We start from the raw sequence: 24,305 nt of genomic DNA on the forward strand, positions 1-24,305 counted from the left end.
GCAGTGAATAATTTAGTCTACCTTAATTAGTTAATATTAATGGCTGGTTATTAGCAATGTTTACCTTAAGCTGAACAACTTAAGGGAAACAATGTCGAGTCAAAATATCTGCCTGGTTCTTTTCTCTCATTTTATATTTATAGCTCTAACTCTTTCAAGCTGTTTTTATGTTTTTGAATTTATACTTAATCACTGTAATGACCAACTGTTAACAATAGTTTAGTAACATTAGTTTAGTTGTTGTAGCTAATGGATAAAATACACCCTAAAAACAATATGTCCCATTGCTTAGAGCCTGTGGGGTCACTTGAGGCCTGGTTTGCAATACACTGACTGAAGCCGAATACCTAATGGACACAAAGTGTCGCACAAAGTCACTTTGACTTTAAAATGAAATCAACATCCATATGGTATTGATGGCTGAGAGAATGATTTGTACTCCCTGCAATCTGAAAAGCCTTATTTGTAACGGAGTTGTGTTGCAGGCTGTTTTTGGTCTGTTTTGAGCACCCTTAATGTGATTGGCATTGAGCAGAGGGTGCAGCTACACTTGCCGTATTACCCAGTAATTCATGTCTTTGTTTCCTCTGTGATAGGTGGCTATGTCCTTTAGCCACAAAGATTTAAAGGTGACCTGTTTAGTAATGTCATGTTCAATCTGTCATTTTTGATCTTGTTTATTGATAAGTTGAGTTTTTTAACCACTGTCATCTACATTTTGGGGGTGGATATGTTGGTTTTCTGTGTTTATTCTGTAATCTGGCTCATTTTCATTTAATATGTAGTTATATCTTTTCCCCTCAGTGCTTACTGTTCTTCTCCAGCGTTGCTTATCTTCTCTTGTCCTTCCATGTCCTTGCAGCTCTCTGCTGCACCTGTTTGGCCTGCTTGCATTCAGCCTCAGTTGTTCTGACCTTAGTTGGGAAATCCTTTAGGATCAAAAGCAAATGGGCCGTTCAGAGTAGCAAAGGCAGAGTTGAAACAGTAGCTAGACTGTCAAATACCAACAAAATAACAATAAAATTGTGGCGCCGCATGGCCAAAGATCCTTTTGAGTGTACCTGACTGTAAAGAATAACTACTCAGATCATGAAATAAGTTTAAAAAGCCTACGTTGAATCACGATTTTTAGGACAACCAAAAAAGGGATCGTCAAAAATATCAGTGCTATATTTTTGTAACCTTTTAACATGTGGTGAGAATTGAGGCCTTAAGTTTTCTGAGAGGTGTGAAATGCAACGGGCTAACAGGTGCTGCACAGACGTTGGAAGTCGGGCAACATAGCTGACTAGCAGCCTTTCCCCTTGATCCTGTTCTTAGATGGTGTTTATAGATGCAATCCCCATGCTATTTTTTTCATGCTACGTGCTTTGCCAAAATCCATTGCCCTCCGGTACGTGGTTATTGCAGTGGCATTTGATGTTGGCCAGCATGGACATTGTCTTCAAAGGCCTTCCCAATATTCCTGGTAGGTCTCCTCTTACCTCCCCCTCCAGCCTTCCTCCTGTTTGTCATGCTGTCACATTCTCTCAGAGGCACACAGTGACCTTGTTCTCAGGCAGTCATGCTGGTGTGAGATGTGTGGGTGTACGCATCGCCCCCACCCCCCGATATATTTGGATAAAATCCTTACCAAATCTGAATCTGTCCGAGCTTTGGTGGTCACACTTTGCACACATATGTGCACGAGCATGTGACCGACTAATCTTTTTTTGGTTCCAACTTGAGCAGGAGTCTGTCAGTGTAAATACTTTTACGTGTCAGCCATGTGTTTTCATACTGTGTCCTGCATACAGTGGCAGCCCTTGTGGCCTTTCTGTCTTGTCCCCTCCAGAAAGTGCTGAGTCACGTTCCAGTCCCCATGTCCCCTAATAGGCCATAAGCAAACAGCCATGGTGAAATAATGGCCTGACTGCTGAAAACTAGCCCCCCAACAACCCTCCCACCCACACCCATGTGTGGAAAAGGGGAAAACGAGAGTGGAATATTGAACTTTCGTGTGTGTGTGTGTGTGTGTGTGTGTGTGTGTGTGTTTGTTGTAAAGAGCAGTGCCATGGCAACAGCTCTCTGTGGAGTAGAAAGCAGGTGGGTGGCACTCAGCTCAAGCTCTTAGTACTGTGCGTGCGTGCGTGCTCCACCTCACTTTGAGGTGCTCGTTGAGTATATTGAAATCATGTCAGGTGGACCCCATGCAGAGCACTGCAATGCATTGTTTGTAATTAGACATCCTTGCAGCAGTTCGCCTACTACTCAGAAATGAGCCGTGATCTGGAGTTGAGGTGGTTTGTATGGGCGGGAGTAAACGATACAGTATTTATGAACAACAGCAGGAGAGTATGCAGCTGACTCCTCAAGACTCTGACCTCCTTTGGAAAAACATTTCTGATTTTACAATGCAGTCAGATTCATTTTCACTTTACACGTTTTGTCTTCACGAACTGAAACATTTGAGCATTATTATCCCTTTTTCCCCTTTTTGGTGCTATAATGTGGTGTCACACATCAAAATCTGAGGTTGTATCTTTTACAGACAACCTAGACCTCAACTCCTCACCTCAAGGGGAAGTAGTCTGCTTTCAAACCACTGGCTTTCATGGTTGTACGCTGACATGCGATCCAACCTCAAAAGCTTTTTAGAGCGCTCTCAGTGTCTGCTCGCTAGATTTACTGTCAGCTGGGCAACAAGAAGAGGGAGGAAAGTAGCTATGCTAAATTGAAAATTGATCCCATTTTTTATTTTTTTGCTGCAAATGTAGGATTTTTTTTGTCTGTACATATATCCCATTTTACCTTTTTCACACGACTTGGGTATGACTGGGCTTTTCATGGAGGCAACTGAAAACATAAAGCTTCTCTAAACTTCAGTCTGCCAAATTTCAATTTTGAGCCTGCTTCCTATTTAACTGTGTTGAAAGGCTATCTAGCAGTGATGGTGGTTTTGAATACAACCCATTTTTTCCTTTTAGATGCTGCTATTGCTAGTTTGGGACCCTGAGAGTACTGTGCTGCTGCCTTTGTAGGAAGGAAAACGACTCCTTCATCGAACCTTTGTTGCCCTTACAGTGTATGTCAAAATGTGTCAGAGGCAGATGCACACTCATGTACTTTCACATACTCTGAGCCCTAGCTATGTTATAATTTTATTCCAACAAGTGAAGTTGCTGCGGTTTAAAAAATAAAATAAAATAAAAATATCCCCATCCATCTCTCTCTGATCCATCCATCTTTCACTGATATTAATTGCTGCAGGGCTAGCTGTCATCTTTGTCTCTGCGAAGCGAGGGATCTATTAAAGAAGGGTGTCCTTTCAAAGTTAAAGCTAAATAGCTGACTAAAGGGCCGGCCCTGTCATCCCGCCTCTCTTCACAGGGCCCCGTCGTCCTCTGTGTATGCCTGCCTCTCGCCTCCACTTTCTCTGATATGCCGTGTTACTGCACTGGTACTCTAACACACCCACACTGTCACATTCACTCAACGTCTCTCTCGCTCTTCCTATTTCTCTGTCCAGGAGGAGCAGAACAGAGGAAAGCCAAACTGGGAACACCTAAATGAAGACCTTCATGTCCTCATCACAGTGGAAGACACACAGGCTAGAGCAGAGATCAAGATGAGGAGAGCAGTGGAGGAGGTCAAGAAGCTCCTTGTACCTGCAGTAAGTACATACTGTCCACAAGTTTATACGTACACATTTTGTACTCTGCCTCTTGCCGGTCGGATGGATGTATGGATGGATGCAATGGTAGCAGCTTGAGGTTTAATGAGAGATTTAATGTTCTCCATTTGAGTTTCCCAGAAGATGAAGGACTTATATTGACTCTAAATTTATGGTCCTATGAGAAGCTTTTGGTCAAAACAACAAGATTACCGACCTACATATGGCATACTACCTCTATCCCGCTGTTAGCATCCTGTTTACTTCCATATATAGTTGAGGAGAACAGGTTGGCTGTACCTCCAGCGGAGTGGAAAAACATAGCTAGCTGTACACACCTCCTGTGACTGCCACATTTCATCTCCGCTTCCCCTCTGCCAAGACTTCCTCTTACATGGTGCCACTGGTGATAGCTGCTGGTAGTGCTTTTGGCATGCAATGCATATTTTTGCTTTTAGCTGTGGTGACCAGGTGGGCAGGGCAGCTGAAGGCACAGGTTTACCAGCAGGTGGCAATGCACAGGGTTGGAGGTCTGTGGAAATGGGGCCAACCAATATCAGCCTTACAAGGTTAAACAAAGTGTTACTTGCATTTGTAACCTTGTTAATCCGCTGTCCTTCATGCATTCTATCGTGCTAATGCATAATTATTCCTACATGTGTGCTTCACATTAAGATTCTTTCGCCCGGGGAGGGACATACGCAACAAGGACAGCGTTTGTCCCAGTTGTAACTGTATTACAATTACAAGCATGTAATGTTTGAGTGTCAGAGTTATGATGCCTTCGATACCCCAAGAAAGTCAACATTTGTGGAAATGAGCTCAATAGTGGGAAAAAATTTGATCTGAACACATCAATATAGGGGTTATAAGATTACAGGGATATTCAGATGCACACCAGTAAGAGCTGTATGTTAATCAATCTGTCAAAAAGTAGCTGAACAAACTTCTCTTCAGACTTATAAAATGGAAACCTGAATCCCAAGAGTTAAGTTGAAGTCACCTATTTAGCTCTAAGACCAACATGTTTGAAACTTTATATAGAAATTCTCATGGGAAAGGCTCTCTGAATCCTGGTGTTGTATTAGGAAAAACAAGCATAGACTATAAATTGCTATATTTTAATTCAAATGTTTACATGTGTCAGCTCAGGGTTATTAGTTATTTTATTGGGTCTGCCACATCAGGAAAGTAATTGTTAAAACAAATGGGGTTTACCTCTTTACCCCTTGAAGCTCCTTGAGTGCTTTCTCTCATATTTCTGGTCTGCTTATAGAACAAAATGACTGGGTGTGCATCAGAAGTTAGTGAGGGTAGTCTCTGCCTATGCAGCTACTGTATGCTTGAAAAGACCTGGAAACCATCCTAATGGTCGTCAAACCACATTTTTATTGATATATACTGAGGTGTCAAAACTCATAATGGGGGAGACTGTAAAATGTTGTTTTATAGTGTAAAGAGTTAAAACAAATCCTTGTCATTGCATCATTCTAGGGCCCTGAACGGTATCTTTTCGTTTAGACCAGTTTAGAGTAGGGCTGCTCAATTAATCGAATTTTAATCATGATTACGATCTGGGCTTTCAACGATCATTAAAAATGACTGAGCCGATTATTAGCCCCTCCCTCATTTATCCGTGACACCTTAAACGCCGGTCTGTGAAAATATTGTCGGGCATAAACCGGTCGATGGTGCAAAAAAGGTTGGAGACCGCTGACTAAGAGGACCCGAGGGAAGCTCGGAAAGCTAAGCAGAAGTTATTTGGAGAGGAGAGTGACTGCTGTTGGTTGAAAAGAGAGGTAAAAAAAAAAACTTCAGTGGTGTTGCACACTATTTTATATTATTTTTTTAAAGTCATTATTCAATACGTTGTTATTGTTAACCCTTTAAAGCTGGTCAGAGCAGCACGCTCTGTTTTGTGTAGCTATTTTTAAATCCCTGTAGAACTGGAACCGCGTAAGCTAGCGCAATAATTTGTTTTGCATATGAAACCAGAGGAGTTGTACTTACATCTCATGCCATCAGCTTGTCCTAGGTCACTGTTTCCTTCCACATAAAGCTTTGCAAAAATTGCATAAAAAGCGCTTGCAGGAACAAAAACATAATATTCCAGAAACACGCTTTGCCGATCCGATCAGCTGTTCGTAACACTTCCCACAGTGAAACAGACGTCAGCGCGAACTATCGCATGTCCGCCATTTCCTGCCCGAAACCGGAAGTGACGTCATTTTCGCGGAAAATGTAGTTTTTTACTTGTAGGCCTTAAAAGCCTATACTGGTCATGTTTGACTTTTCTGAATAGTTTCTGGGATGCTTAGAACTCGAATTGCACAGCTGGAAATAGTTTATTTTGATGCACCTGCTGTTTTCTTTGCAAATTTGCATCATAGGATTGATTTTTTCGTTTTTCCTGCAGTATAGAAAAATTGGTGTATCTCCAAAATAAAACTATGAAGACACTCAAAATAAATTTCCTGTTGTTGTAAACTATTTTTTGCAACTTTTTTGTATTTAAAGTTTTGAGGGATAAACCTAAAAAACAAAAAAACAAAAACGATTTTCAATTTTTTTTTTGTAGTTTATTGCACTTTTTTGCAATTAATGTAGTTACTATGGACTTAATGCATACATATTATTAAAATATGGGCTATAACAGTTGTATAGCAACTTGAAATGCTCCCACAAATGGCACTACAACATGTAAAAAAATAATATAAGCTCTGGCGTACTTGGTTCTATGGTAGGTATTAAAGGGTTAAATAAATATCGTCAAATAATCGAGATCTCAGTTTCAGTGAAAATAATCGTGATTATCATTTTTGCCATAATCGAGCAGCCCTAGTTTAGAGCTTCACGTCTGCCACAGGAAGCGGCATCATGCATCTCCTGTCTTCTGTGATGTTTCTAACTTGTCTGTCAAAGCGGTATAAGGCCCTTTTGAGACAGTGTGGAAGGCGCTTTAATTCGTGCCATCTTGCCGGAGTATTTCTTGTCTGTATTCGGCTTACTTGTCATTTGTTTAGGCGCTGACTGTTTTGAATACTGAAGTGTTTCACAGCTCCTTAGGGAACTGATATGACTTCACTGATACCACACTTAATTGATTTTTTTTTTTTAACCTTATTGGTTGAATTCCCTTATTTTATTGTAGCAACAGTCAGTCAAAACTTAAAATGGATGCAGTGAGGGGGGGAAAAAAATGTTGTTTGAAGTCAAAGAAGAAAAAAATTGCTAAGCTCGCCTGTGTTGTACGGATATACCATGCAGTATTTACCCTTGTAACATGTGTGCTGCCTAGCTGAGAAGCAATAGTGTCTAATGGATTCCTGTTTTAAGCCCAAGTTGTGTAGACAGATGTTTCGGCATATTGCTGGTGTTTCCACCCGTACTTGAAATGATCATTTTAAAGCCATTAAAACTAGCACTGCTATCCTTTTTTCTCTCAAATGAAGCCATGCTTTGCACCGTTTCCTCCTTTTCATCTTGACTCCTTTTTGTTAGAAGTTTCCAACAAAGTAGATTCATGAGTTTAACAACATTGTTTTTGCAAGACTCAACAGTCAGAAAAACACATTGGCATCAATAAAAAGAAAAAAGTAACCCAGGGAACATCCTACTCTGATGGATTGGACAATTTGGAACCGGTTCTCATTTCCTGACTTTTGTTTGGGGACTTGTAATTATGTACAGAGGATATTGAAAGACTTTTATATTCACAGTTGAAGATGAAGGCCATATCTGGAAGCTGCATTATTATAAGTAGAATGAGTCACTGGCACACGTGTCAACACGACACAGCAACACCTTTTAAGATAATGGCAGCTGCTCAATGTTAAAACTAATCCGAATCAAGTGCCATGAAAATAACTTTATCACTTTCCTAGAAATCTCTGTGCATTTTGCACCCTTACAAGTACATTACACACAGTCTTTTAATTTGGTACCTGAACCACTGAGTGGGGTAAAGAGCCGCTCTTTTATTTCTCAAACACAAGAAAGCTTCTTGCTCTTTTGAGACACTAATGAAATCTCTTTGCTCATAAAGTTTCTCTCTTAATTTGAATAAGAGTTTTATGGATCTAATTAATGACCAGATGCAGTTTGCCAAAGGCTATTTTTCCTTCAGGCAAAGCATCTTTGTTCATTTAACCATAATGAAAAGTTTTTTCCATTAGTTAGACATTAGATAGATAGTGTTTTTTCTGAACCTATCAAATTTGCATATAAATGTTCTGATTTCTCAGGATCCATGTGTCCTGCTTTTGCTTTGGAATATAATGAAATAAGGGAAGCACATTTTCCTCACATTCATATCTATTAAAAAATGCTAAAGCTTGTTCGGCTAAGACATATTTTTAGTTAATACTCTACTTTATATTGACGCAAGAAATAAACCAAGTTTGACTTTGTTATAGATTTTACTTACCACAGAGGACTCTGACTGGCCCCTGGGTTCAATATAATTGTCTGATGTTCCTAAATACTGGGGCAGTGCATTATCTACCCAATAATTCTTAAGGGCTCTGCATTTCTTTCTTTCTTTTCTTCTGTTATTTCCTGCATCTGAATGCATACGTGTCGTGAGTATGTGTGGGACTGGGTGGCTGTAATGCCCTTTATCATGCTAAACTAAATTGGATTAAAGTATGGACACGCTGAGTATGCACAGTTCTAATGAAGGGCATCTCCTCTACGTTTGGCAGCGTAAAATCGCCTTTATTACATCGCACAGGACACAAAATGAGGTCATGCTTTTTATTCCCTTCCAAGGAAAAGGCTTTACTTGTCATTGACGAGGTCCCTGCTGCAGAAAGGAAGCAAAGAGGGGAGGATGCGGGATAACCAAAGGTTCTTCAAATCTGGCCTTAAATTGAAGTTAAAGGCTTTATAATAATAATAATTTTGCTCTTAAATAATCTCACAATTGACTGAATTGGGATTAAAAGCCAGGATGTCTGGCAGTGAAAATCCTCTCCTCCCACTTGCTTAGCCAACTAAACTCAGTCACGTTCATACTATTTATTTTTTTTAGTAAGAAAATAGTTTGTAGAAGCTTGTTTAACAGTAATGGTTTCGTTTAATTATTCAAAATGAAACTTTTTCCCCTAGGCTAAATAAGTGCATTTAACAGAAACAATATGAGCTTATTTCTCATGTAATTTTCTTAAAAAGCATGACTTGTAAAATCATTCGGCTCATTTGTGGGTTTGTATGATGTATTTACATTTTATCTGTCATTTAGCCAGTGGCTGCTGCATTGCTCATGGTAGTTCTTCATCTTTGCCCCGTGTGTTGCTCTTTCACTCCTTAGTCCTATGAACTCTTCAACTCTAAATGAACTGGGAGCAGGGGAACGACGGCAAGTTGAGAGGCAAAAGGAAGGGAGGCGGGGGGAGATTGGTGGAAGAGCTTGATTGAGCTACTCTTTCAAGTGTGGATTTACTTCACTGATCCTACGCTAGTGCGCACACACACATGCGCTTGCACAGAAAAATGCGTCCACGTGCGTGTGTTCGCATAGACACCGACAAAAATGCTGCTCTCATCTCTTGAGTCCTTCGTTAAGGCCTCAAACAGAGCAAGCAGCAGAACCCCAATGCACTTTCGGTAACCTCAGCTTGCACAGTTGTATGCATAAACCCTGACTGGCTCATTGCACTTCTCCCCACTATCCTTAGAAGGGCAGGAGAGCAAAGATTATCAGCCTATAGGAAGGCATTATCCTGTGATTGACAGAATATCATGGCCAATTAAGAGAGAGGCAAAAAATCCCCCCCAAAACCCTGATTTTTGTGTATGCCAAGATTATGTAGAATGATGTTGTCATCACAAATAAGAATTGGCTTGCAGCTGACTTGTGTAAACAGACATACGCTTAGGTCCAAATCCATCTGAATTACTTCCACATGTTATTAATGATCTACTGCTTACTTGTACTCACAACCTCAAACAAAGCATCGATGGAAAACGTTTTTTCTGGTGTGTAATGAAGTCTTGGCTTGGCAGCTGCACACACAGGGGGTGCCACAGCAATTTCTTTATAATCCCCATTAAATACAATAACATGACCTCTGTATGAAACATTTAGGCACGCCGCACCTTTGGCCACACCCCTTCTTAATCAGGCCGGTGTAGGTACTTTACTTTTCTTAGGAGCAAGTGCCTGCTGTGATATCACTGATTGAGATGTGGCCTGACTGTTTCACTGCAAGCTGTGTGGCAGACGTGGTCTCCAAATTATTTAGTAGAGATTTACTTTTTAAGGGCCCCGAAAAGCGCTATATAAATGCAATCCATTATTATTATTAATAACTATGTTAGCCAAGAGATGCATTGTGTAACATTCTGTGTATCAGAGTGTGCAGGAGGAAGGAAAAGAGAGCAGCAGTGTTGCCTTTTTTTTTTTTTTTTTTTTTTTTTTTTAAACTCTGCATAGAGCTCACAGATTTCTGATACAGGAACTGGATGAGCTGTCTTAATGTTTTTGTTCCAGACATAAATGTGGGGTAGCTGTAATTCAGGAGGTAAAGCAGGTCGCCTATGAATTGGCCGTTCGATCGCTTTGCAGTATCACAGCTTCATTTATGGCGTGATCTGTGTTTATGGCTCATCTCACCAGAAATGCTAATTCATATTATAGATATAGCAAAGCAAGAAAAACAAAAATTGGGCTTACCTTCATTTTTAGTAGAGGAGTGAGTTGATATGTCCTGCAATGCACAGGGAATCCTTTCGTGAACCTCCAGTCTAGACACGATTGGCTAGTATGTTTCCTTGTTCGACTTCTGATTGGCTCTTTGGAGACCGGGTGAGACAGCCTGCATCTGTGCCGTTATGGATTTCGCCAATAATCTACTTTTTCAGATTCTTTGAGAGCTATATTTCTGCCTTATAGTGTGTCTGCTCAATCCCCAAAAAAACACTTGGCACTTCACTCTTTCTAACAAAGCAAAATGTTCTGCTGTGTAGTGATAATTGAGCTGCTTACAAAGTTTATACTATTTAGAAAAAGTGAGTCAATTCTGTTTTAAATTTCAGGCATTTTTATGACCGTATCTGGTCTACAGGCTCTCATGTCAGCAGGGTCTACATCTGATTCAGTGCAGTGACAGTAAAGCACTTACTGTAAGGTACCCATAGTATATTAATAGGGGTAGCCGGCTAGCTTTGATTCCTTTGACATTCTTACACACATACACATTGAACATCCAAAAAGCAGGCAGGGTTGTGTTTGAAAGGAGAACAGCAAACAGAGAAAGAAAGAGCTGGTTGGTGCAGGGGCACGTTGGCCCTGGGGAGCCGAGTGCATGCCTCTCTGAATGAAACTGTCATCGCAGAGAACAAAGTGAGCATGGTAGCTGCCTGAGCAGCCCATGGCCTTGAGCACTACTCTCCATTTGTGGGATGGTGGAAACCCAGTCCTGACTCAGACTTACTGCTCCCTCTTGTGCTACATCTCTCTTACTTTCCACTCCATCCTACTGTTGTTGTTTTTTTGTTTTTTTTTTTAACTTTAGAAGTTCTAGTACACATAATGCAAAATAAGACATTGTTTTCAGTCCACTTTTCTCTCTTCAATTTTATAAATGCCTGAACAGCAAGCAGCAAAGTGAGAGCCCAGCTGGTTGTCATTTGGAGTCCCTTCATGCCAACACTAGGGTTCTTTCCCCCCCCAAATCCACTCAACCCCGTTTTTCTTGTTCCTGTCTCTTGCTCTCCTGAGTCTCCTGTCACTCTTCTCTCTTTTCTGTTCTCTCCTGTGGGCCACCTTTGAGAAAGAACATACAGTAGAGGGTGTTTTTGTGAAAGGCAGACAGATGGACCTTAATGGATGCCAAGCTTGGCTATCTGTGGGGTGTTGGGTCTGTACTCACCAGTATGCATCCGGCTTGGCAGAGTGTACAATGGCAGCACCATCAGAACCACTCAGTCTGGAAAGGCACAGAGAGAAGACGGTGCAGAACAAGCGGAGGTAGATTTGCACAGTAAAAGTGTGTTCTAGGCAGCAGTGTGCAGATTTTTGCAATCAATAAACACCTTTTTCTTCCTTTTTCTCTTTCTGGTTCTCACTCTTTCCTCTTTCTCTGTCAGCAGTGTATGACAAATGAGCACAAAACACCATCTGGCTGTGTCCATCCATGTGTGCCTCCCCAATTAATGATGTTTATTCTTTGTTGGGGCTACCTATCACGACCATCCTCTTTTTATTTACTCTTAATCTGCTCCCCTGCCTCACATTCTCAGCCATGCATGATATCGGCTATACCCATGAATAGAAGCTCACATTTCTTCATAATGTGTTTTGGTGATGCATGCACTTAACTGTGCTCAATGAACATGACTTCTAAAGAAAATACTCTGCAACAGGTGCTACGTAGTTGTGTAAAAGTATAACTTCATGGTAGAGTTGGGCAGATTGATCCAAATATTGATGGTATCGATACCAATGTTGGTGTTGGTATTGATCAGATAGGATGGATATGTTTTTTAAGTTTAATATTTAGCCAACTAAATTTGCATTGCATAAATTTGCACCTTAATGTATTGTTATTGGTGTTTGCAATACTGGCTCTGTATTTATGTGCAGTATCGCAAATGACTGGTTCATCATTTCTTCATATACTTTTACCTTTGTCTTCTTTAAGCTAGCTGAAAGGTCTGCAGTACAGCTACGGAATGAAAGGGCATCAGACTCACACATCGCATGACGTCATGTCAGTTCTCGTTCCATGTTTGGTTTGTCTGCATTTAAATGCGGTGAATGACAAAAGTAGCTATTATCTCACTATGCCAGGTAGCTCAAGTAGGCTTGCAGACGTTGCTTTCAGGTTGTGGGTATATGGTTTTAGTCAATCTGGCAGCCCTTCCTTCCCTGTAGGCTGTTATTACCTTCATCAGTCTAATGAAAGAGCTGGCTAGGATCATATTAACCTCCTGCTCTCCACCTCCCAGGACATCGCAGCTACAACTGGCTGGACTGCAATATTCAGTGCACCCATTATATAGATATATGTGTGTGGGTGTGGGTGGGTGGGTGAGTGAGTGAATGGTGTGTGGTCCCACCTGCACGTCAATGACGCTTCTCCCACATGAATGTTAATCATCTTTTTAATTGGCTTCCTTGACATGGTGACCCCTGCTAGAGACTGCAAGGCTGCATCACTGTGCTCCTGCTTCAGTGCAATTGTGCTGTTTTCTTGGTTTGGCTGTGTGTATGCATGTGTGTGTCTGCGTGTGTGTGAAGTGGTAGAGAATGTGGCCTGGAGGCACTGAGACCTCTGACTTCTAACCATCCTCTTGTCTTCCACTTTCATCATCATCCATCTTCAGCGCTCACACTCTTTACTCATTTATCCAACCTTTTCTGTGCCCTTGCTAATACATTTGAGACAAGTACCACACAGACTCGTATTGAAACCTTGTAACCAGGAGAGCAGTGAAGAGCAAACACTAAAATAGTGATGTATAAAGCAGCTCTGATTAATGGTCTAGATGTGATAAGTGGGTAATTGAAATGGAACACTTGAACTGTTACCACAGGAAACAGATGTGGATTTTCTGACACTTATGCCAATAATGATTACTAGTGCATGTCATTTAATGGGCTACTTTTTAAGAAATGACCGTGATCGGCCATGTCAGGTTGAAGCGCTCTTTAATCAAGCGTGCAGACTGACATTTATACATCCCCTCCTCAAAGACTTTCCTTTTAACTTTTTGGATTGGCTGTATAAATCACAAACTTATCCCCAACACCCATTCTTCAGTAATACTTTACACACCAAATCAACAATGAAACACAGCCATCCTCCGTTTGGTGTTAACTTACTACATTTGAAAGCGGGCTCAGACAAGACCTTCGCTAACATTTCAGTACAGCGGGGAAAGCTGGGTATAAAATAAATGACCACACATCTGGAATCTCTGAGCCATTTGTTTTACCCAAACCTTCCTTCTGTGCCATTCTAAGAGAGAAGAGAAGGAAATATTTCTGTGTTTATTACTTCTGAAATGTGCAGAAAGGGAAGCCATCAATCACCATGAAAGGCCAGCATTGTTGGCATATAAATCTGTTTGCATACGTTTTAATTTCTTTTCTTCTTCTTCTCGTTTTTTTTCTGAGAAAAAGGTTTCCACTTCTCACCTGTAATTGTGCTGGTCTTGCTGCGCGTACGCTTGATTTTGTAACACTGCTATTTATTGTGTGTTCACAGTTGCACAGTTACATCAATTCATGATTTATAGCGAAAGACATTTCTTTCATTGTCGTTCTCATATTTTACTCCATAAAGTATGAGAACAGAAGTTCTCTTCTGTAGAAGTGATTGAAAGGACAAAGGCTATTCAATACTTTCTTCTATTCCTTTATCTGTTACTTGTTTGGACCCAGTTTTGATCATCTAGTTACACACATTCCTCCATTTTCTATCGCTCTACTATATGTGGTAATCGGTGAGCTTCTGTGTTGTGTGCCAGGTCCCTCCTCTCAGCTCAAATGCTGACCGGAGGGACTCGGTCTGGTCTTTCCCCTTAGGGATCCTCCCCTGCCATCTCTCCCCTCCACATCTCCATCTGCCCATCCCTCGTCATCTCCAGTTCTACCACTCTCCTGGGCGGCAGACAGGTGGTTCTGACCCTAAAGAAACTGTAATCCCGTAGGGAGCAACCTGTCTAATCTTGGCTACCTTCCCCGGCCTTGTCCTTTTCTTCTTTAATTTACTGGCCGTAAAGCTCAAAGGCAGGCAGGCAGACTTCTTCAACCAATTTGAGTTGAACTAAAATTGGCCATTTTCCCCCCTATATGTAGATTAAAATACAGGGAAAAACAGGGAACACTTCAAATAAGATGTGATGAAAATATAGAATAGTCTAACATCACATCATATAGCCAGGCAGCTCACTTATATTGCGTTTTGGTGATCTCGTCTTACATAACAAAGCACATCGACAAGTACAGATAAGGTTGAGAACACGTTAGAGTAACCTTACATAGTCTTGGACTAGTTAATGGTTACATAAATCTGCTGAACAGCTCTGTTCTCATGCTGTGCTCCAACTTTATCCTCACCGGTGTACTGAGACTCACCGCTGATAGAAAAGACGAGGGCCTGGAAGGCTTCGGCTTCAAAGCCTAGTTTCATGTTGGACACGAATATTCAGTAGAACTTTGGTTGTACACATAGATATTATTTTTATTATTTTTTTCATTAGAATATTATTTGATTGTTGAACTTTAACTTTATCTCAAGATTTAGCAATTTGGTCTACTCCTCGCTTCTCCACCCACATAAGCTTTTCTTATACATTCACTTTTAATGGCACCTTACGGATAGTTTATGCTATGAATTTAGTGTTGAAAAATACTATAGTTAGTCTGTCAGAGTATTGACCACAAACAGAACATTTTTGCAAAGAGTGAAGTAGCCTGGAATTAAACTGGGACCATATTTTTAAACAGTCTTAGTCTAGTTTGACTGTCAGCTGTCCCCACATCTGGAAAGAAGTTGTCAAACGGTTTTGATAAAATTCCTTGCATGTGTGCACCTACCTAGATGTGCACCTGTAGTAAGCTGCTTGCACGCACTTAGTGACATATGAACAAGGAATAATGGTTTTGTTGCTTTGTATTCCACTTTCCCCACTGTTCCTTCATCGTCAGTCTGCTCACAGAGCCAACCACAGGAAATGTTGAAAACCCAAAGCAAGGAGAAGATTCAGATTACAATAATATTCATGCTGAATGGTGTGTTTCATCTCCTTCCCCACCTCCTGCTTGTTTTATCCCTCTGGCGTTCACCTACTCACGGCTGGGAAGAGTTGTGGAAAGAAGAAAGAAGCGCACTGCCATGCATGTGTGCTGCCATGCAAATTACAAATGAGAGCCAAGTAAATTGGATGTAAAATGAGGATAACTATATTCTTAGACCATCAAATTTCACAGTGGGTAATTGGTCAGTAATTAATTGTCAATATAAACTAGCTGAACAACCGAAGAGGTCTCATTTGTGATGGCTTGTCCTTTGTTGTTGAACCAAACTCGCCACACTTAGCAGCTTCTCTCTCACGCGCTCTCTTGACTTCTTCATTTCTCCTTGAAACCTCATCCTGTTGCTAATCCATCTAGTTCATTTTTTCTGTCTAAGGAGAATTAGGCCTGTTTCTTCTCCTGTCTCATTCATTTAGATTTCAGTCACCCATGATCCCCTGTGAGGGTGCATTCTGTGTACACAGGCACCACTTATGAAATTGCCTGGCCCACTTGTACTGTCCTTTTAATTTCAGTTCACACACATACACGTGCTCTTCGGTCCCCATCCAGGTCCCTCACATCATTGTAAAATAACCTCCTTCCTAATCCACCTGGTTGTGCTCGGCTCCTCCGGGGGGAGTTTCAAGTGTCCTAATACACTGCGCAGAAAGCAAAGGCGGGTAACAAGGCAGGCTGAGCAGCCCGGGCACTTTTAATCTGCCCTGGTCCTCCAGTGGTGAGGAAAGGGACCCTGCAGGCCCCTGGCCAATCTCTCTGCCGCTCTTTGAAGGTCCCTTTAATCCTTTTACAGAGAGGCAAGGAAATGCAGAAATGTGCACATGGCTGCGAGTCAATTTCAGGGGAGTTGCAGTTAGAACTCTGTCTCCGACAGCTCAGTGCTGATCAAGACTTGTGCACATTGTCTCTTTGCCACTTTGTCTTTTTGTCTCTTGCACACGCCACTTTATACTGTCCACCCACAGTATGTTCTGAACGTCCTCAGGGCCCATACCAGGGCCAAGCTGCAACATCTGTGAAGAGGAAGCACACACACAAACACGCACACACTCGGAGCTTTCATCTCTGCCTCTCCAGCGACAGTGTGTCCCAGTGTTTAGGCAGGAAAATAGGATTGTGTAGAGCTCAGCGCTTTGAAAGCCCAAAGGCTGCCCATCAAATTCAGCTCCTACAGGCTTTGATGCCTCGCTTTGCCAGCCATCGTTCAAGTCATTTCAAACTCCATTCTCTCAGTCCCACCAGCCAGCTCTGGACTGATGGCTTTCTTGCCTCCTCCATGGTCTCTTGAGAATAAATGCTTTCCCTCAGATTTTTGTTTTTTTTTTTAAATCTCACTTGGGTTGGTTTGATTTGTTTATCGCAGGGCCCTTCTTTTGTCTTTCTCTTCCACGCTGCTTTTGTTTGTTAGGGGTGATGTTAACTTGTTGGCGATTGCTGACTGGTCGTCCCGTGGTAGAAGTTGAGTTCCGTTGCCTGTTTGGTATTTTTCTTCCAAACAGCTATGTTGAATGTGGTTTTGCATGAGCAGAGGATGCAGTCAACATCTGCAATACTGGCATACTAAATAAAACTAAATATACTTTTCAACAGTGCATTGTAGGAAGTGCTAGGATGCCTCATAGCTCTGTGCTACTTAGTGAATGAAATCATCAGAATCATGGTAAACCCTTTGCTTTCTTGTTGATGTTGGTAATTAACAGTTATAGCACAATGAGTGAACTGAAACTTGTTCCTTTATTGAGAGTCACAGTTCTAGCTTTCCCAGGTTGCACTGAGCCAGATAACCCAAGGACACCCAAGGAAGTTGTCTTAAAATATAATTGCTGGCCTGCACATGTGCACATCCATCCAAATAGTTCCAGGGTTGAATCCACATCTTGCAGCAGGTACTTGGATTCCTGTTTCGGGAGAAAGCTCCAGTGATCAGCTCTGAGTCAGGATCTCTGAATCTGATGCAAATCCCCTAGCAGTATTTAAAGCTCCCAAATCATCCCTGGCCAAATCCCTTCAAGATATTCCCTGCTCGATTGGATGGCATTAAGGGATCGCAGCGACAGAACAATACACCGTCTGGCAGTATGCTGGAATGAGGGATAAAGATAGGGGCAGGAACAGAGTGCAGCGCAGAAGGGGGGGAAAATGAAATGGAAATGGATGAATAAGGTAGAGCTTGTGAGTGAAAATTGGGAATGTGGGAGCAGGCAAAGGGAATTTTATTGTCAGGCAAGCAAAACGAAGATGAGAGTGTTCAGGAGAATCCGACAGCTGTTAGTTAGGTTGTACAGCACGGTGGGACTGCACGATCCTTTATTCTCTTAGCTTGTAACGTCATTGGTTTGTCAAAGCTAGAGCAGGCCAACAAGCTTTAATTATATCTGAATCATTCTGTTAAATCTGTGTACATTTTTTTCTCTAGGTTATTCATATGAAATTTAATCTGCTTTTAATGCTGATATGTTACATGAAATACCAGCCCAGTTTCTAAGGATAAACATGATCACTCAGAATTTCTGCGTGGCTATTTCCCTATTACTGGAAAAGCTTTTCATGGAAAGAAAAAAAGATATATTTTTTTAAAGTTCTAGTTAGTTCAGTAAAAAAAAGTATTTCTGTTTCCCTTCTTATTTTCTTGTCCTTTCTCCTGTCCGTGGCAGAGTCTGTATGGGTCTGTCAGTTGATATTGATGGGGCTATCGGCAAGCACCAAGGCTGCCCACTTCGCTATTCTCCAGTACAATAAAAGGCTGTAATAAGCCCCATAGATCCAGTAACCATTTCCAGTTCCATGGCTCAGGCTGTTTCTACCACCCATACCTACACCACATGCTATGAACAACCCCAGAGAAGCTGTAGGAATAAAGTATGCAATTAAATTAATACCCTTTTGCAACATATGTCTTACATACTGAGCTACAACCGATGCTTCTCCAGACGGAGCAGAGTTGGCACTTCTGAGCCTGAGCTTTTGGCACTTGAGCTTTGTTATGAAGTAGAAAGAGAAGTATTAACAGAAGAGTTAGCGCCTCACTATATGTGCCACTTTCAACCGTACCTCGATAAGCTGTCTGATTGACAGCGATGGGGCGGAGCAGCCGTGATGCGTTTGTAATAATCTGACTGGAGTCAGGTTCACTTCTATGCTAATGAGCAAGTGTGTTGGTGGTTTAGCATGACTAATGGCGCACATCGCTAACAGAGCTGTCTGGTTGTGAGGACGGGAGCAAAGAAGTTCAGCAGAAATAAAGAGGCTTTACGGGAATGTTGTGAAGGCATGAGGCTGCGAGAAAGCAAAGTTGCAGGAGATTGCATTGTTAGTCTTTGGGGAAAGGGAAAATACAGTTGAGGCCTGATTCTCTTGGCAGATATGTTCACAAAAGCTGAGGAGTAAGGCAGAGGCAAGAAAATTGCCTTTGAAAGTGCAACAGTGAATTTGAAAAAGGGCAAACAGCACTTACTCTACTAGACCCTTTAAAGGGCCTTTTTTAATGAAAGAGAATAGATAAAAATGTGATGCCCATTTATAAGACTTTTTTTTTTTTTTTTTTCCCCTGTAGTTGATTGATACATGGTCTTGTTGCTGAAAAGTGATAAAGGTCTAATATGTTTTTATTCTGTGCGTGCATGTTTGTGTCTTTCCCTGGTGGAAAGACACACTTGTATATATGAGTGGCATGTTGGATTTTTTTTTTTTTCATTTCCAGAGCATCTCTTTGATTTACAGTCTTGTCCATGAAAACACTGGAATTAGGTTTGCTGCACAAGTGTTTTCATTTCTTCCCCCCCGTCCAGGTTCCAAGTTTGCTTTAACTATCTTGCATTGATTAAACTTCTTGTCACTATTTAGTGTGGAGATGTTTTGAAGCTTGCTACAAGTACTCATTCCATCCTCTTCTCTCACACCCTCCACTTCTGGAGAGTGTGGAATTGTTGATAAGTCGTCTTGGCAGCATAGCAAGAGTAATCATTTCCCTCCAGATGTTAGAGTTTGGGAAGGAACCAAAAGGGAGTGAATAGAGGGAGGGATACGGGGGGAGAAACCAGCTGCCGCCACTGCCAGTTCCACCCATATACATGAAGTCACCTACTCCTCCCTTCCCGAGACTCCCAATATCATCTCCTTCACTCCCCTCTGCTGAAAAACTTACCCTCCCTTCTCATTCTCAGTTCTACACATACTGCCTCCCTATACCCCAGGAGGCAGCTAGGGCAGGCAGTGTTTACCGCTGAGGTAATTGGAGTAGTTTGGAGACAGCCTGACCCTAGCCCTGCTAAGGCCTAAGGTGTGTGTGTGTGTGTTTGTGTGTGTGTGTGTGCGTGTGCGTGTGCGTGCGCTCGTATACTCACATGTGTGCGTACGGCTGTTTGTTCCCTGGCAGAGAAGCCAGGGAAGGAAAGCAGGCCTTAGCCAGTGTCATCCCACTAGGGAGCAGACAAATTGGCTTTCACTACTCTGCCTGTCTTTTCTTGTTTCATATTCTTCAGCTATTCCTTTCTTCTTCCTACCTATCTTTCCATCTCTCCACCAACTCAAGGACAATCTTTCACGCTTTCTCTTGTACTTGCTCCGCAGTGCTTTTTCTCCTCCTGTTACCCTTTTGTTCCACTTCTCTTTCTGTATCTCTCACTGCTCATCATTTCATCTCTCTGAGCTGAGCTGCATAGACTGCGACTCTTGCCAGATATGAGCAAAAACTCCCCCTCAGTTGCAGTCATAGACATGAGGAAACTCATCCAACCTAATCCAGGCGCCTGTTGCATTTTTCTGTGGGTGAGAGGGGAAAGGAAAGGGCCTTCAATCGGGGTGTCAGGGCGAGAGTGAGTGTACACAATCATTCATGGGATGCACATGCAGTAAATGCCATTAAACACTATTGTCTAATAAAAACTAGCATTAGCTACAGTTTGTTTTCATATAAAAGGCTGACACGAGCTGTGATCAGAAGAGGCACGGGAGAGTGAAGCGTGACAGTAATTTAGCATGCATCTAGTGACCTCATCGCCGGGTTGTCAGGTAGGCATTGGGACATGGCTCACCTGCTTTAGCTCATCACACTGCCTGCTCCTCCTCCGCCACCTTCCCTCATCCCTCCGTCTTGCTTGTCCCTGATAGCTTTTACCGCTCTGCTGATTTCACAAATAGGCCTCATTGATTGAATCTGATTCTTGTGGATAGAGCAGCTTTATTGAGTGGCTTTTTCACTGATGGACAGGAGCGTGTGTGTGTCTGTGTGTGTGTGTGTGTTTGTTACACACATTCATGTGTGCATGTAAGAGATGATAAGAGAAAACTTCCTTTCCCCATCCCTCTCATTCTGTAATCCAGGAGCTATTCATCTCTAGGGAATTCCAGCAGCCAGATCATTACAGACACACACAAAGAAGCTCTCACACACACTTAGTGCAGCATCAGAATGAAGATTTTATTATTTATTGTGCATGCCGACTGAGGAGTCTGTTAATTGTGACGACACCTTGAGCAAGACAACATTTAAGTGTTAACTGCTCTCTCAGGTACCGTTCATCATTTATCTAATCTGTGCTTCTGCGGGGGGAAGCAACATGATTTCTGCAGTACCGTCTTTTGTTTCCTGCCCGTGTAAATGGCTGTGTCTTTAGCCATTTTGAGCCTGTCATTTTTCAGTTGTTGTTTTGCTCAAACTGTAGCACTAATACAACCAGCACTTCCCAAAACCTACTACAGAGAAAAGTGGTGGCAATGCTGCAAGAGGGATTTTGTGTTTTGATGCAGAAAATGAGCTTGTTTCAGATGTAAAACAGAAATGATCTGTCTTGCGTTTGGGGGGTTTAGTGAGCAAACTGTTAGAGGCTGGAGCTATATCGGCAGCCCTCCACTGAGGATGTACACATTTCACACACAGCAATGCACACCTCATCCTTGCAGCAGCAGCAGCATCTGTGCTTTTCCCCTCTCGCTGCCCTCTATTTTGTCTCTCTCCTCTCAACAGGCAGTGTGCCACCTATGCAGAGTTGGATGGATGGTGGCACCCCCTTCCCCTTGCACCCATTTAACCCCCACAGCCCTGCAGATCCATCATTGCTCAACACACACAACACATGTAACACCCACATCCCTGAATGCATATGTCCTGATCTGTAGCTTCCTACTAAGTAACCCCTAATCGTTTTGTCATATACTTTAGAGTCTCACCCCTGAAATGTGCTAATTATTATGTCTTTTTCTTTTTTAAGTCTTAGTCTGTTGCAACCAAACTGATGCTGTGTTCTTTGCACTAAGCTTGCTGGGATGCTATGTGCTCATTAAGGGCTTGATCTTAATATAAGAGACAGTTCATTTAAATTACAGTTAGAGGTTTTTCTGCTTGTGTGTAAAATAAAACTTGAATGCAAGTGTGGTTTTAGCAGAATTGGTATTCTTTATCCAGCTCTCCATGTAGGGACACGGGCAAGATTGTGTGATTTATTATTGTCATAATAAACATATTGAGCTTTGAAAGTATTACACATGCAGCCCCTCGTCATGATTTTCCTCTGCAGTAGTTATGTGATTCATTTTGTATTTTTTTCTCTTTACTTTTCATCCCTCAATTTGACTGCCTTGATTATACTCTGTTACGGATACAGACCCGGCAGCCGAGTAGTCATTCTTCTAATATTTTATTTCAAGTCTTCTTGAAGTCCTCCACCCGGGGGCGCTTGCGTAGTTGGTGCATTACAATGTAAATTCTCTCCACGGTTCCGGAAAACAGGCAGGTATGTAGACATTTGCACGAACCCTCATGCTCTGGGTCTGATGATGAGATTTACATCACTTGTACCTGAGCATACTTGTGGACGTGGGAAGCTTACGTTTGCTTAAGCCAGCTCCAGAGAAAGGATTATGGACTTTTAGGGAGACCCAGACACACACATAGAGGGAAGCAGGAGAATAAATGGTTGTTTTGATTTATGAGAGTCATTAGCAAATAACGGCAGGCTTGTCCCACTTTCTGGACTGCGCAAGGTTGTAGACACTATGATTATATTGACTTTGTAACGTAAGTAACTAAAGGTGATCCCAGAAATGGAAGAAACAGAGATGATATTGGATTTAATGTTTATTGGCAGGGCTTGTTCATTCACGTGTTCGGTTGTTTACGTAGAGATTGCAGCATCTAATTAGTACTGATTTTGTCTCTCTATTGAAGAGGGTTTATTGGTCCATGTTAGCGACTGACCTGGGCCGTGTTCAGTTAGTGTTGAAGCTGCATGTCAAGCGGCCCTTTGCTCACCTCCAAAGCTAATGGCGAGGGAGTAAAATAGTGCTTGGCTGCTATTTTAACACCTTGTCTTGACTTGTCTGTCATACAGCACCGTTCAAGCCTGTAGCTTGATTTATTTATTTATTTTTAACCAATTTCTGAATGTGCTAGTTAGCATAAGTTGTCATTTGATTAGATGTAAAATATTTGATTCAGAGGTGAATATTAGAACGCCATTTTGAATGAAATTAATGATCATTTAGATGTTAATTATTGGTAATGTAAAGCTGTTTGTTTAATCAATCAATTTCTAATTACCTGGAAAATAAAAACATGTCTGTTGAATCACTAGTTATTGTTTGATCAGCCTTTGCAGCTTGGAATAATTCTGTGTCGTTTTCATGCTTTAAGACCTCCCTATTAAAAGAAAAGAGAGACAGATCACAGTGGAGGTAGCGAAGGAAAAGAAATTTCCTTGCTTCATTAATTGGCAGCTCTGTGGTACACTAAACATGCCGTGTGCACACAGACACACACACGCAGACACACTGTTGAATGCTGTGACTGCTCTGAAGCCACAGCTTTATATTTAGTCAAGAGACCAGCCTCTGTCACTTTTTCTCTTGCTTAACCTCGCTCTTTCTCTTCCTCTCTCGGTGGCTGTGTTGAAGAGGAGTCTCAGGGGAGGGCTTAACTCTGAGCCCTCGTTCTTTTTCCGTTTCTTTCTCTCTCTCCTTCCACGTCTTTTCTTCCCTTATCGTCCTGTGAATGGAGCTGCAGGCTGTTGTTGAACTGTGAATTAGTCCAGGAGACACACTCTGCACCTAGACAAAATAGAGAAACGGAGGAGGTTCAGTATCTGCCTTTCTGCTTTCATTCCTGCCACCCTGACAGGTTTGCCTTACTCTGTGTACACATGAGGCGTTTAAATGCTGGTGCAGAGTGTATGTGCCTACGAGATGAACTAGTGAGGGAACAAGTGTCACAATTTTACCTTGAACCAGCAAAAGGTATAAAATCAATAACTGACTTGAGGTTAACCTGAGGTCAGCAAGGCTTCACGTGCACCCTCGGTTTTGTGAATAAGCCACGTAAGACTGTGCCTATATTATGACGTACAACCTGGAAAATCACAGGGAGGGGTTTGTGTTGTCATGGTTATTGGATGTTCGGTAGCTTAAGGGGAAATTAAGTTTGGGTGGGGTGGGGCGAGGTGCAGAAAAGAAACTGGGAGGAGCAGTGGGAGGAGGAAGGAGGGGTGCTATCTTAATTGCTTTCCGTGAATAATTTCAGTCCCCTAATTTGGCGATAATGACAGTGGCTGCTGCTTTTGTATATATTTATCCAAACATTAATTGACAGGACTGACATTAGCCAGTGCGGTTATTGCGCATTTGATTGCGCACAAGGGAGCAAAGAAAATTACAGTAATTATCATTCTGATATGGATTATGAATATGCATTCCCACACTTAATGTCTCTGTCAACATTTTAGTAACAACAAGGCACTCTGCCACGACAACAGCCCTTTAGCTTATCTCATATCTGCTTCCCTAAACCCAGTCCAACCAGTGCTTCTGGAGAGCAGATGACACGTCGTGTCCAAATGATTTAACGGCAACAGCCAGACATGCGGTTAGGTGAAATGGTCTTCATGTGGATTGTTT

At 41.9% G+C, this 24,305-nt stretch overlaps 1 protein-coding gene across 5 annotated transcripts in view; it reads left to right on the top strand.

The window, feature by feature from the left end:
• Window positions 1–24,305, top strand: part of qkia (QKI, KH domain containing, RNA binding a) — a 79,997-nt gene that overhangs the window by 49,899 nt on the left and 5,793 nt on the right. For all 5 annotated transcript variants that reach the window (XM_085391139.1, XM_085391137.1, XM_085391138.1 and 2 more), the window contains exon 4: window positions 3,509–3,652. In XM_085391139.1, coding sequence (XP_085247265.1) covers window positions 3,509–3,652 — 144 coding nt within the window. The remainder of the gene's footprint in view (window positions 1–3,508; window positions 3,653–24,305) is intronic.

Source organism: Rhamphochromis longiceps, linkage group LG19 (genome assembly GCF_057381845.1).
Source record: "Rhamphochromis longiceps isolate RC_006_pf linkage group LG19, R_longiceps_female_GT1.1, whole genome shotgun sequence".
Taxonomy (NCBI): Eukaryota; Metazoa; Chordata; class Actinopteri; order Cichliformes; family Cichlidae; genus Rhamphochromis; species Rhamphochromis longiceps.